We start from the raw sequence: 15792 nt of genomic DNA, 5'->3' as shown, positions 1-15792 counted from the left end.
ATCAAACTCCTAGGCTCAAGCGATCCTCCTGCCTCAGCTTCCTACCAGGTGGGCCACAGGTGTGCACCACCACGCCTGGCTAATTTTTTGATTATTTTGTTTCCCAGGCTGGTCTCAAACTCCTGGGCTCAAGCAATCCTCCTGTCTTGGCCTCTCAAAGTGCTGGGATTGTAGGCATGAGCCACTGCACCCAGCTCAAGGTTTTTTCTTGTTTGTTTGGTTGGCTTTTACATAGATGGGGTCTCACCATGTTGCCCAGGCTGGTCTTGATCTCCTGGGCTCAAGAAATCCTCCTGCCTCAACCTCCCAAAGTGCTAGAATTACAGGCGTGAGCCTTATTTACCATAATTTCCTTTTGAAAAGCACATGATTAGGGATAGACAGGTTTTAACAAGCCAGGAGATTATGTCCTAAAGTGTTTTAATTAATTATGTTTGGCCATATTTTAAATCACCCTTAAAATATTTTAGCTCTCCAGGCCAGGGAAATCTATTTAAACTTTAAATTGCGTTTCTTCTGTAGTGGCATCAGTGTGTGCAAGAAGTGGGTTTGGAAGGATTGTTTTTATTTACATCTAGTCAATCTGCAATCTTTGTTGGCAATGCCCACGACTGCTCCAGGCTACTTTACGATATATACAAACATGCCGGGCGTGATAGCTCACACCTGTAATCCCAGTACTCTGGGAAGCCGAGGCGGGTGGATCACTTGAGGTCAGGAGTTCAAGATCAGCCTGACCAACATAGTGAAACCCCATCTCTACTAAAAAAATACAAAATTAGCCGAGCATGGTGGTGCACGCCTGTAATCCCAGCTACTCGAGAAGCTAGGCAAGAGAATCACTTGAACCAGAAGGCAGAGGTTGCAGTGAGCTGAGATCGTGCCACTGCAATTCAGCCTGGGGACAAGAGTGAAACTCCGTCTCAAAAAAAAAAAAATATATATGTATATATGTATATATATACACACACACACACGCACACACACACAGCATTATATGTATATATACACAAACATAGCCTTAGGTGGGTTGAATGCGGACATGGTAACCATCAGTGCACCACCATAAATGTTGTTGGGAAAAAAATATGGGTACTCAGTGGTATGGTGTTGGGGTATCAAAAACTAAAGTCTAAATCTGGTAAACTTGAGGTAGAATACTCAAAATGATGAATAACTGTCTATTTCAGCTTCTCTGTAAGAGAATTCATGTTTATAGACAATGATTAAATGATGTAAGTTATAAATTAAACAAAGAATTCTGTTTTGCACTCTAGTCCACACATTTAGATTAAAATTTTAAAGTCAGGCGGAGCCTGAATACAACCACTGATACGATATCAATCCTACCTTTGAGTCTACCAAACTAGCCACAAAAAAATTGAGAATACTGTATTAACTAAAGCAGTGCTTCTACATAAAGCAAAAAAACAATTTCCAAAGCCCAATGTTTACACAGAAATGGATTCTAATTTGATTAACATTTTCTAAACAAGAGACCAATTAGCCTAGGCTCACAAGTATTTGGTAAGAAACAAATTATTTTCTGTCCCCCAATAAAAATCCCTCAGTAATATAAAAGTGAGAAAACTCAAATATTATGTATCAAAAGGCTTAGGTGTTAAGAAACCACACAGATACTGTAGTTTCTGTCTTTTTGATCATCTCCTCCTGTTTTCAGATATTGGAAAAAAAATCAAAAACCGAAACAAACTCCATCTTCTTCCTTAACACGATGGTACTACTAACAATTTCATTATTGCTTCTGGACTACTAAGAGAGAGAAAGCACTACCTGTGGGATTTGAACAATTTGAAGAGTGAGAGAAAAGATGCTACAGTGAACCAGTCAAGGACTATATAAAACAAGCTTGTACTTCTGGCTACTTGTCTGGCTCTTTGAGACAAAACAAACAAAAAACCTAAGAGCAAATACGGATGAAGAAATGAATTAAACCAGAGATTCTTACCCTTCTTTGGGTCATGAATTCCTACAGGAATCTGATGAAAGCTATGGACATCTTCCCCAGAAAAATATTCACATAATATTTTGCATATAACATCAGGGGAATGTAGATTTATTGAAAACTATTTACAGACCCAAGGTTAAGAGCCACTGAATTAAGCCAAATCTGGTTTAGCCTGCCCTTAGCAGCAGCTTAAAATTCAGAAATTATCTGCTGCTGGGAAACAGGAGGGAAGGGAGGGGGAAAAATGTTGCAGTTAAATGAAGTCAAGGGCTATACAAAGCAAGGCCACGAAGCAAGCCAGACAATGCTCCCAATGTGTCCTTACCTGTCAAGGGCTGGCTGAGTTCCGCCTGCACTTTACCCTTCGCTGATCCTTCCAGAGGTAAACCTCTGTCCCCTTTGTAGAGTTTCGGTTTAAATGGAGAATCTTTCTCTTTACCTTTTGATCCTTTAGGCCGGCCTGCTTGCTTCTTCTTGGATTTGCCATCCCCCTTCACACCCAGTAGTGGATGGACTTCTGTAGGACAGACAGGCATGGAAAGGAATCCACATGACACCAGTCTCATCACCCCAACCACAACTTTGTTGAGCAAAGAATGTTGCTTTGTGTCCCGGATCAATTAATAATTATAAAGAGAAAAGTTTGTCTTATTTCTATAACTATAAAACAGTGGTCATTAAATGAGAGATAGTTGCTTGGCCAAAAGGCACACATGGCTTATATCAAGCTTGTCCAATCTGTGGCCCACAGGCTACATGTGGCCCAACACAAATTCATAAATTTTCTTAAAACATTATGAGTTTTTCTGCAATTTTTAAAAATCTCATCAGCTATCATTACTGTTAGTGTATTTTATATGTGGCCCAAGACAATTATTCTTCCAATGTGGCCCAGGGAAGTCAAAGATTGGACACCCCTGGCTTACATGTTCATGCCAAGCCACAGTAACTCTAAATTGAACAAGTAGCTGAAAGATGCACTAATACTATCAAACCAAGCCAGAAGAAGAAACACACACAGATGCACACAAACATACACAGAGAGGCATGTGACAGCAGAAGGAGAATGGGTTTGGAACTAGAGAGACTAGAATGAGAATCCTGACCCCACCACTTCCTGTGAGACTTTAGGCAAGTTTACAGAACCTCTTACACATAAACTCAGCCTAAATTTTCTCCTTTAAAAAGCAGGTAAAACAACTTGTAGGGTTGATGTAAAAGTCAGCAATGGTACATATACCAAACAGTGTCTGAAACAGAGTAGACACAGAAATCGACAGCATCAGGAAAATATGTAGTTGCAAAATGTGATCTGCAGTTAGCTAAAAGAGAAGAGGAAGGGCCGGGCGCACTTAGGGAGACCAAGGCGGGCAGATCACTGGAGGTCCAGAGTTCGAGACCAGCCTGGCCAACACAGCAAAACCCCATCTCTACTAAAAATATGAAAATTAGCCAGGCGTGGTGGTGCATGCCTGTAGTCCCAGCTACTCGGGAGGCTGAGGCAGGAGAACTGATTGAACCCGGGAGGCGGAGGTTGCAGTGAACCAAGATCACGCCACTGCACTGCAGCCTGGGCAACAGAGTGAGACCCTGTCTCAAAAAAAAAAAAAAAAAAACAAATAAAAATAAAAGAGAAGAGGAAGAGAGGAATAAGGATGCTCAATAGTAAACACACCCCCCCATCCATCTCTACTTATCCCAATACATGATAATAAAGGCTTCCCAAGTCAGACTGTAAAAGGTGGCAGGAAGGATGAAATGACTGTCCAAGTCTTACTAGTATTTTACATCTAATAAAACCACTCTATGGGGAAACATTTAAAAGAAGAATGGTATAATAAACTCTGAGCCGGCTGTCAGAAGAATTAAAGTGCAGCATCTTAGGCAAAGTACCAAAGGGGAGAATTTCTCCATTTTAAGAGAGAAGTCAACAAAGATGCAATCATTATAAAGTTGTAAAACACTATAAAATAGATTGATGGGAAAATTCCTCTAAGGTGAAATCGCTCAAACAGGAAATTACCAGGTTGCGCTGAGGAGTAGAGAGTGGCGTCTGCCAGGCCAGAGGGAGAAGATGCAGCTCTTACCATCATTTGGTACTCCTTGAAGTTCTATATTGGTTGTTTTGGGTTTCTTCTTAGGTGGCTGGGACCCATCTGCTGAGGACTGCCTCTTCTTCTCTGAACTAGCCCCTTCATCCATCAAGGAGGTTTGGACTGCATCCGGTGGGGGGCCGTAAGGATTTTCTTCTGGGTCTTCTACCTCAGGGGCAATGGGTAAATACAATAGAGCCTTTGAATCTTCCAGCTCTTCATCACTATTTGGAGCAGGATCAGACAAGGGATTGGAAAAAAGAGGAGATAGTTGCTTAAACCATGAGCCCTTCCTCTATCACCTATATTAAGCATAAGCAACAGGTATGGATCTAGAACTTTAAGAAAGCCAAGATGAATAAAAGGGAATCAAACAATATAATTGATAAAACTAGTGATAAAAATAAACAGGATAAATGAATTATTTTGGTTCCTTAAAATTCTCTATCAGGGAGAAGTGAAAGGAAAATAGGACTAGAGAAGAAAGGCTACATTGGATTTCTTGTACACCAAACGAGTTATCTCTTTTAGCTAATAAGCAGACAGGACTGAAGGGATAGCCAGGGAAACTGCAGAGTACTCCCCCAGAGACCAGGAGCAGCGGTAGCCAAGGTGCCCAGCCTTCCGGGCCAGCTCACCTGCTACAGAAGGCAGCGATAGGGTCCACGCTGGTGACATCCACTTCCTCATCTTCTGCAGCATCAGCCCCTGCAGGACAGAAACACAGGAGATGTTTGAGAAGAAGTGAAAAACTGCTTTTTATTTGCAGCTTCAAGGTTTTCATAAGCTGAAATTCCAGAGAAACAAAGGAGGAAAACCAAACAGTTCACTTCACTTAATCGTTTAACAAATATGTGCTGAATTTCCACCCTATCCTAGGCACTGAAAATAGTGCAATGACCCAGAAAAAGTTGGGAACAGCTCTTCAGTAAAAGGTTCATAGTCTAACTGGGGAGACAGAGAGATAGTTTCAATTTAATACAGTAATGGTATGTGTAACATGCTCAGGATATGGGAAGGAGGAACAATTTATGTGGAAATCGGGGAAGGTTTGACAGAACGTAACCCTATAATCTAGAACATTCTGCTCCCTGGAGGTCCTCCTAAAACACATTAGGCATGCAAGTTATCTAATATCACAAAAGTGAGGACCAGCACTTTGAAACTAAACAGAACCAACCTCATTCCCAATCCTGATTCCTGGTACCATCAAGTATCTCGGGGGTCAATAATCTGTAGCATTAATTACTCACTGACAGTGCCACTGGGCATCCTAAGCATTCGCCCACACAAACCTTACTATGTTATAAAGCCCTGTGTTAGACACCATGGGGATAAAAAGTCACATCTTTATTCTCAAGGAGCTCCTATCTAGAAATTCAGAAGAGATAAAATCACAGTCATAATCATAATGGAAATTAACATCTTAGTGCTTATTATGGCCTAGGCATATACTAAGTGCTTTACATGAATTATTTCACTTACTCCCCACAACCCTAAAAAGCAAGTACTATTATTGTCCCTATTTTACAGATGAGGAAATTCAGTTTAAGTAGTATTTTGCCCAACGCAGTCTGACTTCAGAGCCCAGGTTCTTGACCCTTCTCTTACTGACAAAGGAGTGACAGAATACATGGGAAAAGCTGAGCACTCTTAGCATGGTGAGTTCTTTGCTAGGTGGTGCATGTATGTCCTCACTTAGTCATCTGCAATTAATCAGGAAATACACAATGATATGTTAAGAGAGCTGCTTGAGCCCTGGTAACACCCATATAAACCCTTAGTTAACACCTTATAAATTAAGGCTCTCCAAATACTGTGGAGATTGTGTAAGCTTAAAGAAAAAAGAAGGCCAGGCACAGTGGCTCATGTCTGTAATGCCAGCACTTTGGGAGGCCAAGGTGGGTGGAACACCTGAGGTCAGAAGTTCCAGACCAGCCTGGCCAACATGGGGAAACCCCATCTCTACTAAAAATACAAAAAATTCGCCGGGAGTGGTGGCAGGCACCTGTAATCCCAGCTACTCAGGAGGCTGAGGCAGGAGAATCGCTTGAACCCAGGAGGCAGAGGTTTGCAATGAGCCAAGATCACACCATTGCATCCAGCCTGGGTGACAAGAGCGAAATTCTGTCTCCAAAAAAAAAAAAAAAGTGTGGGGTGGAGGGGGGACATTTTAGATGAAGGGCTAAAATAAATTTACAACACAAATGAAGAATATTAAGTAAACCAATCATTTTCCCTTTAGGAAATCCTGTCTGCAATTGAGAAATATTACCTGTCTGCTCAGGCTCACTCTTATCTTCATCTTCAATATCAAACTCTGATTCCCTTTCTTCGTATTCTACATTTTCATCCAATTCTTTGAAGTCTGGTGCAAATGCACTCCAGTTTTCCTATACAACAAAATATACTACTTAACCATATGTGAAAGCAATAATCTGTAATCTACACATTAATGATAAAATGAAAGATCTGAGCATGAAAGGAATTCACAATTCTTAAATTTGGCAGACAATGAAAAAAATGGGTATCTGTAAGTTTTACTAGCTTAGGTATTTTCTATCTTAAACATTCTAAGTTATTAACTGTAGCTCTTTTGAATCACTGCCTTCTTTGCTCATTTTAGGAATTTAGAGGTAAAATGTTAAATTTTCTTGTAAGTACACTGATTACAAACATAATTTAAAGGTGTTCAAAGTAAAATTAAGATGTAAAACAGAAACTGAGCTGAAAGTAAGAAAAGCAAAAGAAAAACGTTATCTCAAATAAATAATAGAAAAATGCAACAGAAAGTTCACTAGTTTCTCCCTGAAAAGAGCCAGAAAACAAACCTGGGACCAAGACCTTCCCACCTAAATAAAGTGCAACTAGATGCACTGAACCTATGTAATTTAGGTTGCAAGAATCATATGCAAAAGAAAATAAAAATGTAATTTTTAGCTTCCTATGTATAAGGTTCTTTGATAAAAAGAAGGGGTATCTAGTTTCATAGCAAGTAAAATAGAATACTTACTACTTGATTCTGTGCCCAGATAGATACCACTCCACTGGAAATGGATGCTATGATGGGTCGAACAGGATGCCACTAAATTTTAGCAAAGGAAAGAAAAACAGGTTGTTAAGAACAGATTTCAGATTTTTTGGATTATGTGACTAACAAAAGCAATGTCCTAATGTACTCACAGCTACATCCAAGAGGAGTTCTCCTCTCGTCCCATGGAGAATCTTCACCAGGTTGCCAATGCTCTTCTCCCAGATGTACAGGGCATGCTGCCGGGCAGAACCTGCCACGATGTATTCCCCATCCCCAGAGAAACAACATTTCTTCCATGGGGTCCTAAAGGACAAGGAAAGTACCAAGGAGAGCTGGAACTCAAGTCCAGGTCATGAATGATCACATATTCTTCTAGGTTGTGATACATACCTATTCACCAAATCCTGCAATTTCTGCATAGGTTCAGGCTCTCCATCTCTTCCACATGTTAAGATTTCTCTGCCATCATAAACTCTGATTATTCGATCTGCTGTGTTAATTAAAAAGCAACTACAGGAAGGATAAAAATATCAACACCAGAGGTCAGAAATCTGTTCCATAGTACTACAAAACGACTAATAAACTAGGGAAGAATTGAGGAAAAATCAAAGTAATAGACTAGAATATTTATATATCTACTTGTCATCTCCCAAACCAAAATACAATTTGAAGTTGGAATATGTTTTATACTTCCTGTGTATCCCTGAACCCAAAATATACAAACTGTCAGTATTAACTAAGTTCCAAGACCTCTCTACTGAAATCAGCTTCCTAAATTCACAAGTTTACAGTGAAATGGATATAAATACTTCATTTCTCTGGCCTGTTTTACACATATTTTTTTAAATGAGGTAATAAACTAAATATGTCATTTTAAAATGTCATTTTTACTGTAATGACATTGAAAATCTTAGAATAACTAAGATATATAGTTATTATATATAATAACTATTATATATAAGTTATATAATAACTGTATAAAATATTAGTTATTTCATCACTTTCTTACAGACTTCACTGACTATAACCTTTTCTTAATTCAAGAGAATTTTGAACATTAATATTTTCTAAGTCAGCTGTCCCCAACGTTTGTGGCACCAGGGACTGGTATTGTGAAAGACAATTTTTCCACGGACCAGGCTGGCGGGAGGGTTATGGTTTCAGGATGAAACTGTTCCACCTTAGATCATCAGGCATTAGATTCTCATAAGGAGTGTACAACCTAGATCCCTCACGTGTGCAGTTCAAAACAGGGTCCATGCTCCTATGAGAATATAATGCTGCTGCTGATCTGACAGGAGGCAGAGCTCAGGTGGTAATGTTCACCTCCAGCTGTGCGGCACGGTTCCTAACAGGCCAATACTGGTCCGTGGCCCGGGGGTTGGGGACCCCTGCTCTAAGTCATGTATGAGTGTTCCTAAACAAAATAGGAGGACTATTACCTCTTACTGACAACCTATTTCCTATTTCTGTTGATATATTCTACGACTTCTAACTAGGTAACCAAACTTACCAGAATAACATCCAAAATTAAAAGGGTAAATAGGCTGTATTCAGTTACAATGTGAATTTGATGACATCAGTTCTGATGATAATAACAGTTAATACATACCCAGTGATTACTATATGCCAGGCATTTTGGTTTTAAGCACTGACCACTTACTTATTTTTCTGTAAGGTAACCACCTGATAACCTCCAGATAAGGAAGATGTAACTACTGCAGGAAACGTTATGAACTCAAAAACCAGATATTCTAAGTTTCTAAAAACCTTAAGTACATTTTTAAAAAATGTTTAAGTATAATATACATGAAAACTGCAAATCTCCATGTATTTTTGCATTCTATTCACTCTTAAAACTGTCCCTTAAAAGGTAAGATCTCACTCACCTCCCCTTCCGGGCAAACTCAATTGACTTAATGGCCGTGGTATTGCTTGTTCCAGTTGTTACTCTGAAGGAAGCAACAAGATCCTGAGAATCTGTTTTTAGGACCAAAATCTAAAGTTTAAAGGAGGGGGGAAAAAAGTAAGTGCTCCGATAACTAACAATAATTAGATTTGGCTTGTTTCTGATACTGCATAAAGACTGGGTAAAAATGCAAATGTCTCTATTCCCATATATTCAACCTGACTAACTGGTATTGCCATTTCGCCTCCTTAAATAAGACAAGGTCTTAATCTAGTCTTTTTTTTTGGAGACAGAATTTCGTTCTTGTCACCCAGGCTGGATGCAATGGTGTGATCTTGGTTCATTGCAAACCTCTGCCTCCTGGGTTCAAGCGATTCTCCTGCCTCAGCCTCCTGAGTAGCTGGGATTACAGGCCATGCGCCACCACGCCCGGCTAATTCTGTATTTTTAGTAGAGACAGGGTTTCTCCATGTTGGTCAGGCTGGTCTCAAACTCCCAACCTCAGGTGATCTGCCCGCCTCGGCCTCCCAAAGTGCTGGGATTACAGGCATTCACCACCGTGCCTGGCCAATCTATTCTTAAAATATGATGTTTAGCATTATTCACAATAACCAAAATATAGAAGCAACCCAGGTATCCACAGACAAGCCATATAAACAAAAGTGGTATATACATAAAATGGAGTATTATTGAGCCTTGAAAAGGAGGAGGAAGATTCTGACACATGCTACATACATGGATGAAACTTGAGGACATTAACTAAGTGAAATAAGCCAGTCACAAAAGGGCAAATACTATATGATTCCCCTTATATGAGGTACCTGGAGTAGTCAAATTCATAAAGAGAGAAGGTCAAAGGGTGTTTCTAGGGGCTGGCAGAGAACAGGGAATGGGAAGTCATGATTCAACAGGTACAGAATTCCAGTTTTACAAGATGAAAAGATTTCTAAAGATGGATGGTGATCATTGCACAATACAGTGAATGTACATTAATTACCACTGAACTATACAGTTAAATATGGCTGAAATGGTAAAAATTTATGCTGTGTGTATTTTATCACAATTTCTTAAAAATCACCTTTCTAGGCCGGGTGCGGTGGCTCACACCTATGATCCCAGCACTTTAGGAGGCTGAGGCAAGTGGATCACCTGATGTTGGGAGTTCAAGACCAGCCTGATCAACATGGAGAGACCCCGTCTCTACTAAAAATACAAAATTAGCCAGGCGTGGTGGTGAATGCCTGTAATCCCAGCTACTCGGGAGGCTGAGGCAGGAGAATCGCTTGAACCCGGGAGGCAGAGGTTGTGGTGAACTGAGATCGTGCCATTGCACTCCAGCCTGGGCAACAAGAGCGAAACTCCGTCTCAAACAAAAAAATTGCCTTTCTAAGGCCGGGTGCAGTGGCTCACACCTATAATCGCGGCACTTTGGGAGGCTGAGATGGGCGGATCACTTGAGGTAAGGAGTAATTCCAGCTACTCAAGAGGCTGAGGCAGGAGATTCACTTGAACCCAGGAGATGGAGGCTGCAGTGAGCCAAGATCATGCACTGCACTCCAGCCTAGGCAACAGAGTGAGACTCCATCTCAAAAAAAAAAAAAAGCAAAAATTGCCTTTCTAAAATAGCCATGAAATTATACTAACTCATGTGCCCCAGTCAAAAAATAAAAATAAAAATAAATCAAGATGCCCAGTGGAACTATTCGAAGCATGAAAAGAATCTTTAAAAGGTCACCTAACCTGACTTCTTATTCCACAGAAGAAACACCTTCTACAATGTATTCCAGAGAAAAGGGCCTACACATTCCAAAAGGCAAGGTCAGAAGTTTAACAAGAAGGAAAAAGAAGAATAAGTCTCAGTACTGTAAGTTAAGCTGGCCTGAATTATACAATCTTTTATAAAACCAGATATTAAGACATTTTGATCAGCAGTGTTCCAGTTGATAACATGACACTGAAATTTTATAATTTCCTAATGGCCCTTCATTATGAGCATCCAGTAAAGGTCCTTCCATGCTTTTCTAGGTCAAATAATCTCTATCACCCAAATCCAAAGAACAAAAATTATTATTAAGAGATGGAAGAAAATTAGACTACATTTGCTGCAGAAAGGAGCTGTGTTTAGTCCAAGAATAAAAACAATTTTCAAAAGAAACAAAATAAGTAAACATTAAATGAGCCAGTGTACAAGATGCCTGATTTGCTGGCTTTTAGGCTCACCTTGCCTTTTGCGTTTCCCGTATAAATATATTCCCCTCGCCTATCAAAAGATGCCACAACGTTCAAATCGGAGTCATCGTCCACCGGCAGAACGACATGTTTGGAATCTGAAAGGGTCAACATGACAGGAGCAGATTTCATGGGACACACGAGAACCTTGTTCCTGTTTAAAAATACGAACAGTACATTGGCTGTTGCTTTGGTATCAGCAAGCTGATTCCCTGTCCTTTTCCCTGATCCCTGTCCATACCCTCATCAATTCTCCCGGCCCAAGCAAATTTGAAACAGTGAAAAAGCATAAAATCCACAGGTCTAATAACAGGGAAAATTCTGAGTAAAATTAATCTTGATGAAATAAAACATGATCATTAAAAAAAAGTAAGAGGCCAGGTGCAGTGGCTCACGCCTGTAATCCCAGCACTTTGGGGAGGCTGAGGCGGGCAGATCACTTGAGGTCAGGAGTTTGAGACCGGCCTGCCAACATGGTGAAACCCCACCTCTACTAAAAATACAAAAACTTAGCTGGATGTGGTGCCTGCACCTGTAATCCCAGCTACTTGGGAGGCCGAGGCAGGAGAATTGCTTGAAAACAGGAGGAGGGTGCAGTAAGCTGAGACTGCGCCATTGCACTCCAGCCGGGGCATTGCAGCGAGACTCCATCTCAAAAAAATTAAAATTTAAATTTAAAAAACTGCATTCAGGGCCAGGCGCAGTGGCTTATGCCTGTAATCCCAGCACTTTGGGAGGCTGAGGTGGACAGATCACGAGGTCAGGAGTTCGAGACCAACCTGGCCAACATGGGGATACTCCATCTGTTCTAAAAATACAAAAATTAGCCAGGCATGGTGGCACGCGCCTGCAGTCCCAGCTACTCGAGAGGCTGAGGCAGGAGAATCTTGAACCCAGGAGGCAGACGTTGCGTGAGCCAAGATCACGCCACTGCACTCCAGCCTGGGTGACAGAGCAGGACCCCGTCTCAAAAAAAAAGAAAGAAAGAAAGAAATGTATTCAGTAGAGCCAACCTAGACGGAAAGATTATTTTATGTAGAAGGTTTGAAGAGATGTGTATTTGCCTTCTAAAACCATAAACTAAAATTATCGTGAGCCCAGAGCTAATCCATATAGAATTAGACCCCACCCCAGGAGACAAATAGCTTAAACATACTGATCTCGTGGATGATACTGGACTTTTAAGATGGGTGAAGGGAATCGAAACCTCTGGTCACAGTCGCCTGAAAGAACATCCCACTGTGACACTATGTTATCAGTGGAAGCACTCACGAGTTTATGACCATCTCGGCTCCAGCTGAGGAAAAAAAAGGGGTAATTTAGCACATATTCTAAGTATATCATACCGCTCTCATGAATAAACTGTGTAAGTCACACACATTGCTGCAACTGCACAGGTCAACAATGTTTTTGGTTTTGTTCCACGTATACTCAAATCCATAAGCTTTTCCAACTAGGCAATAAATAAGAAGGTTTTCATGACATTTTATTATCTAGTAATGGAAGCTCATAATATTTCAAGATAAAACTATCAAGTGACTCAGTGAAATACGAGATTAAAACATTTTAGAAGAGTCTAAAAAATCAGTTGGGCTTTAAGGGTTGATATATTTGAACTTTCTGAAGTTATCTCAGAAGTAGCACCATCATGGTATAAACAAAACAAAAAAAATGATAAGTATCTGTCATTTAAAATAATTTAAAAAGAAACTGAGAAAGAATTAATTCCTCCTGATAAGTATAGATAAACACACTGGACATCATATATAAAACAGACAAAAAATGTTCCAAAAGGTAGACAAAAGACAGGCAAGCCAGAGACTGCAGAATCTTAAGAGTGACACAGTAGTGAAATCCCTGAATTTTCTTTCTGCCTCATGTTCCCTGTTCTGGGTGAAGGAGAAGCCAACAACCTGGTAATGCCAGTGGGCATGCACAAAAAGCCCCAAGAAGAGCTTGCTTTCCCCAGCTAAGGGACCAGAAAAGGACAGCCTGGCAAGACAGAAAACTTTAAGACAATAACCAATCTATGCCAGCCAAACATCACGGAAAAACTGCAAATCCCCCTCTTAGCCAGGTTCAAGCAGATAGCCTAGACTTCACCTTTATCCAGCTATAACAAGGCACCCTCCCCACCTCACTGGGGTGGTGTCAGAGAAGGATCAGTAGGGAATCAGATTTGCATTACCACCAGCAGTAATGAGGTCGCACCACCATGGTGTCAGAGAAGGACACATAGAGAGAAGGAACAAGGAATTCCCATCCTTCCCAGACAGGATGTTATCAGCAGAGACCTAGTGGAGAGCCTAAACTTCCAATCCCACCCGGCAGTAATGAGGCCAAGTAAGAAGAAACCTGGACTTTCACCCGCCTCTGGCAATAACAAGATGGCACACTCCATTTCCCTGTGCAGTATCAGAGGAGGCCTGCTAAACTAAAAGATTTAAATAAGATCTATAGGCCGGGTGCAATGGCTCACACCTGTAATCCCAGCACTTTGGGAGGCCGAGGCAGGCAAATCACTTGAGGCCCAGAGTTTGAGACCAGCCTGGCCGATATGGTGAAACCCCATTGTCTACTAAAAACACAAAAAATTAGCCGGGCATGGTGGTGTGCGCCTGTAGTCCCAGCTACTGGGGAGGCTGAGGCAGGAGAATCGCTTGAACCTGGGAGGCGGAAGTTGCAGTGAGCCAAGATGGCGCCACTGGGCTCCAGCCTAGGCGACAGAGCGAGACTCTTTGTCTCAAGAAAAAGTAAAAAATAAATAAGATCTATAGTCTCATAATACCCAAAATGCCCAGGTTTCATCTGAAAATCACTTGTCAACTCAAGAACAAAGAAAATCTCAACTTGAATAAGAAAAGACATCAATAGACACTAATACAGAGATGACATAAATGTTAGAATTATCTGACAAGGATTATAATGCAGCCATCATAAAAATGCTTCAACAAACAATTATGAACACGCCTGAAACAGATAGGGAAAAAAGCCCAGAAAATCTTAGCAAAGAAATAGAAGATACAGAGAAGAACCAAATGGGAATTTTAAAACTGAAAAATATAGTAACAGAAATAAACTCAATAGATGAATTCAGCAGCCAATGGAAGAAAAAAAAGGGAAAGAATTAGCAAACTGGAAGATGGAATAAAAATTACCATAGACATATATATAACGTGTCTGTGTGTATATGTGTGTATATATGTGTGTGTGTATATACACACACACACACACACACACACACACACATATATATCTATACACACAGAGCCTCAGAGACCTGTAGAACTATAACAAAAGATCTAATATTCATGTCATCAGAATCCTGGAAGGACAGAATACAGACTGGGATGTTAAGGTTATCTGAAGAAATAATGGCTGAAAATTTCCTAAATCTGGCAAGAGATATAAAACCTACAGATTCAAGAACATCAACTAGGAAGAGCCCAAAGAAATCCACTCTGAGAAATACAAACTTCTGAAAACTAAAGACAATGAAAAAATCTTGAAAGCTGCAAGAGAAAAATGATGCCTTATCTATAGGGGAACAACAATATGAATGGAAAGGGATTTCTCATCAGAAACCATGAAGGCCGGAAGGAAGTGGCACATTTTTCAAGCGCTGAAAGAAAAGAACTGTCATTCCAGGAATAAACGGGTAAACTGAGACATTTGTTGCTAGCAGACATACTCTAAGGAATGGCTACATAATGTTTGGAAAAGATTAAAGGAAGGGTTTAGAACATCAGGAAGGAAGAATGAACAATGAAAAGAGTATAAATATATGGGTAGATAAAATTACTTTTTCTCAGCCAGGTGCGGTGGCTCACGCCTATAATCCCAGTACTTTGGGCCAAGGCAGGCGGATCACCTGAGGTTAACAGTTCAAGACCAGCCTGGCCAACATGCTGAAAACCCATCTCTACTAAAAATACAAAAATTAGCCAGGCGTGGTAGCACATGCCTATAATCCCGGCTACTTGGGAGCCTGAGGCTAAAGAATCGCTTGAAACCAGGAGGCAGAGGTTGCAGTGAGCCGAGATCACGCTATTGCACTCCAGCCTGGGTAACAAGAGCGAAAATGTCTCAAAACAAACAAACAAACAAACAAACAAACAAAAAAAGGCGGGCGCCGTGGCTCACGCCTGTAATCCCAGCACTTTGGGAGGTCAAGGCGGGCGGATCATGAGGTCAAGAGACCGAGACCATCCTGGTCAACATGGTGAAACCCGGTCTCTACTAAATATACAAAAATTAGCTGGGTGTGGTAGTGCACGCCTATAGTCCCAGCTACTCGGGAGGCTGAGGCTAAAGAATCACTTGAACCCGGGAGGCGGAGGTTGCAGTGAGCAGAGATCGCAGCATTGCACTCCAGCCTGGGTAACAGAGCATGAATTCGTCTCAAAAAAAAAAAAAATTACTTTTTCTCTTCTTGAGTTTTGATGTTTGAAACACATATTTTAACACTTGTCTTATGTGGGTCTCAATGTATGTAGAGCAAATATTTAAGACAATTATATTACATATAAGGAAGGACAAGGGGACAACAGGAAGGTAA

At 40.7% G+C, this 15792-nt stretch overlaps 1 protein-coding gene across 3 annotated transcripts in view; it reads right to left on the bottom strand.

Annotated features, from left to right (window-relative positions):
- Nucleotides 1-15792, bottom strand: part of RBBP5 (RB binding protein 5, histone lysine methyltransferase complex subunit) — a 36031-nt gene that overhangs the window by 6397 nt on the left and 13842 nt on the right. For 2 of the 3 annotated variants that reach the window (XM_054466758.2, XM_063646782.1), the window contains exons 4-13: nt 12391-12531; nt 11226-11388; nt 8986-9095; nt 7487-7606; nt 7246-7399; nt 7076-7147; nt 6338-6455; nt 4701-4770; nt 4057-4286; nt 2295-2486 (exon numbers count right to left, since the gene is read on the bottom strand). In XM_054466758.2, coding sequence (XP_054322733.1) covers nt 2295-2486; nt 4057-4286; nt 4701-4770; nt 6338-6455; nt 7076-7147; nt 7246-7399; nt 7487-7606; nt 8986-9095; nt 11226-11388; nt 12391-12531 — 1370 coding nt within the window. The remainder of the gene's footprint in view (nt 1-2294; nt 2487-4056; nt 4287-4700; nt 4771-6337; nt 6456-7075; nt 7148-7245; nt 7400-7486; nt 7607-8985; nt 9096-11225; nt 11389-12390; nt 12532-15792) is intronic. The other variant, XM_054466769.2, reaches the window with a different exon arrangement.

This window comes from Pongo pygmaeus, chromosome 1, assembly GCF_028885625.2.
Source record: "Pongo pygmaeus isolate AG05252 chromosome 1, NHGRI_mPonPyg2-v2.0_pri, whole genome shotgun sequence".
In the NCBI taxonomy this organism is placed as follows: domain Eukaryota; kingdom Metazoa; phylum Chordata; class Mammalia; order Primates; family Hominidae; genus Pongo; species Pongo pygmaeus.
Note: the sequence above shows the minus strand (reverse complement) of the source record. Positions and strands in the feature narration are given on the sequence as shown.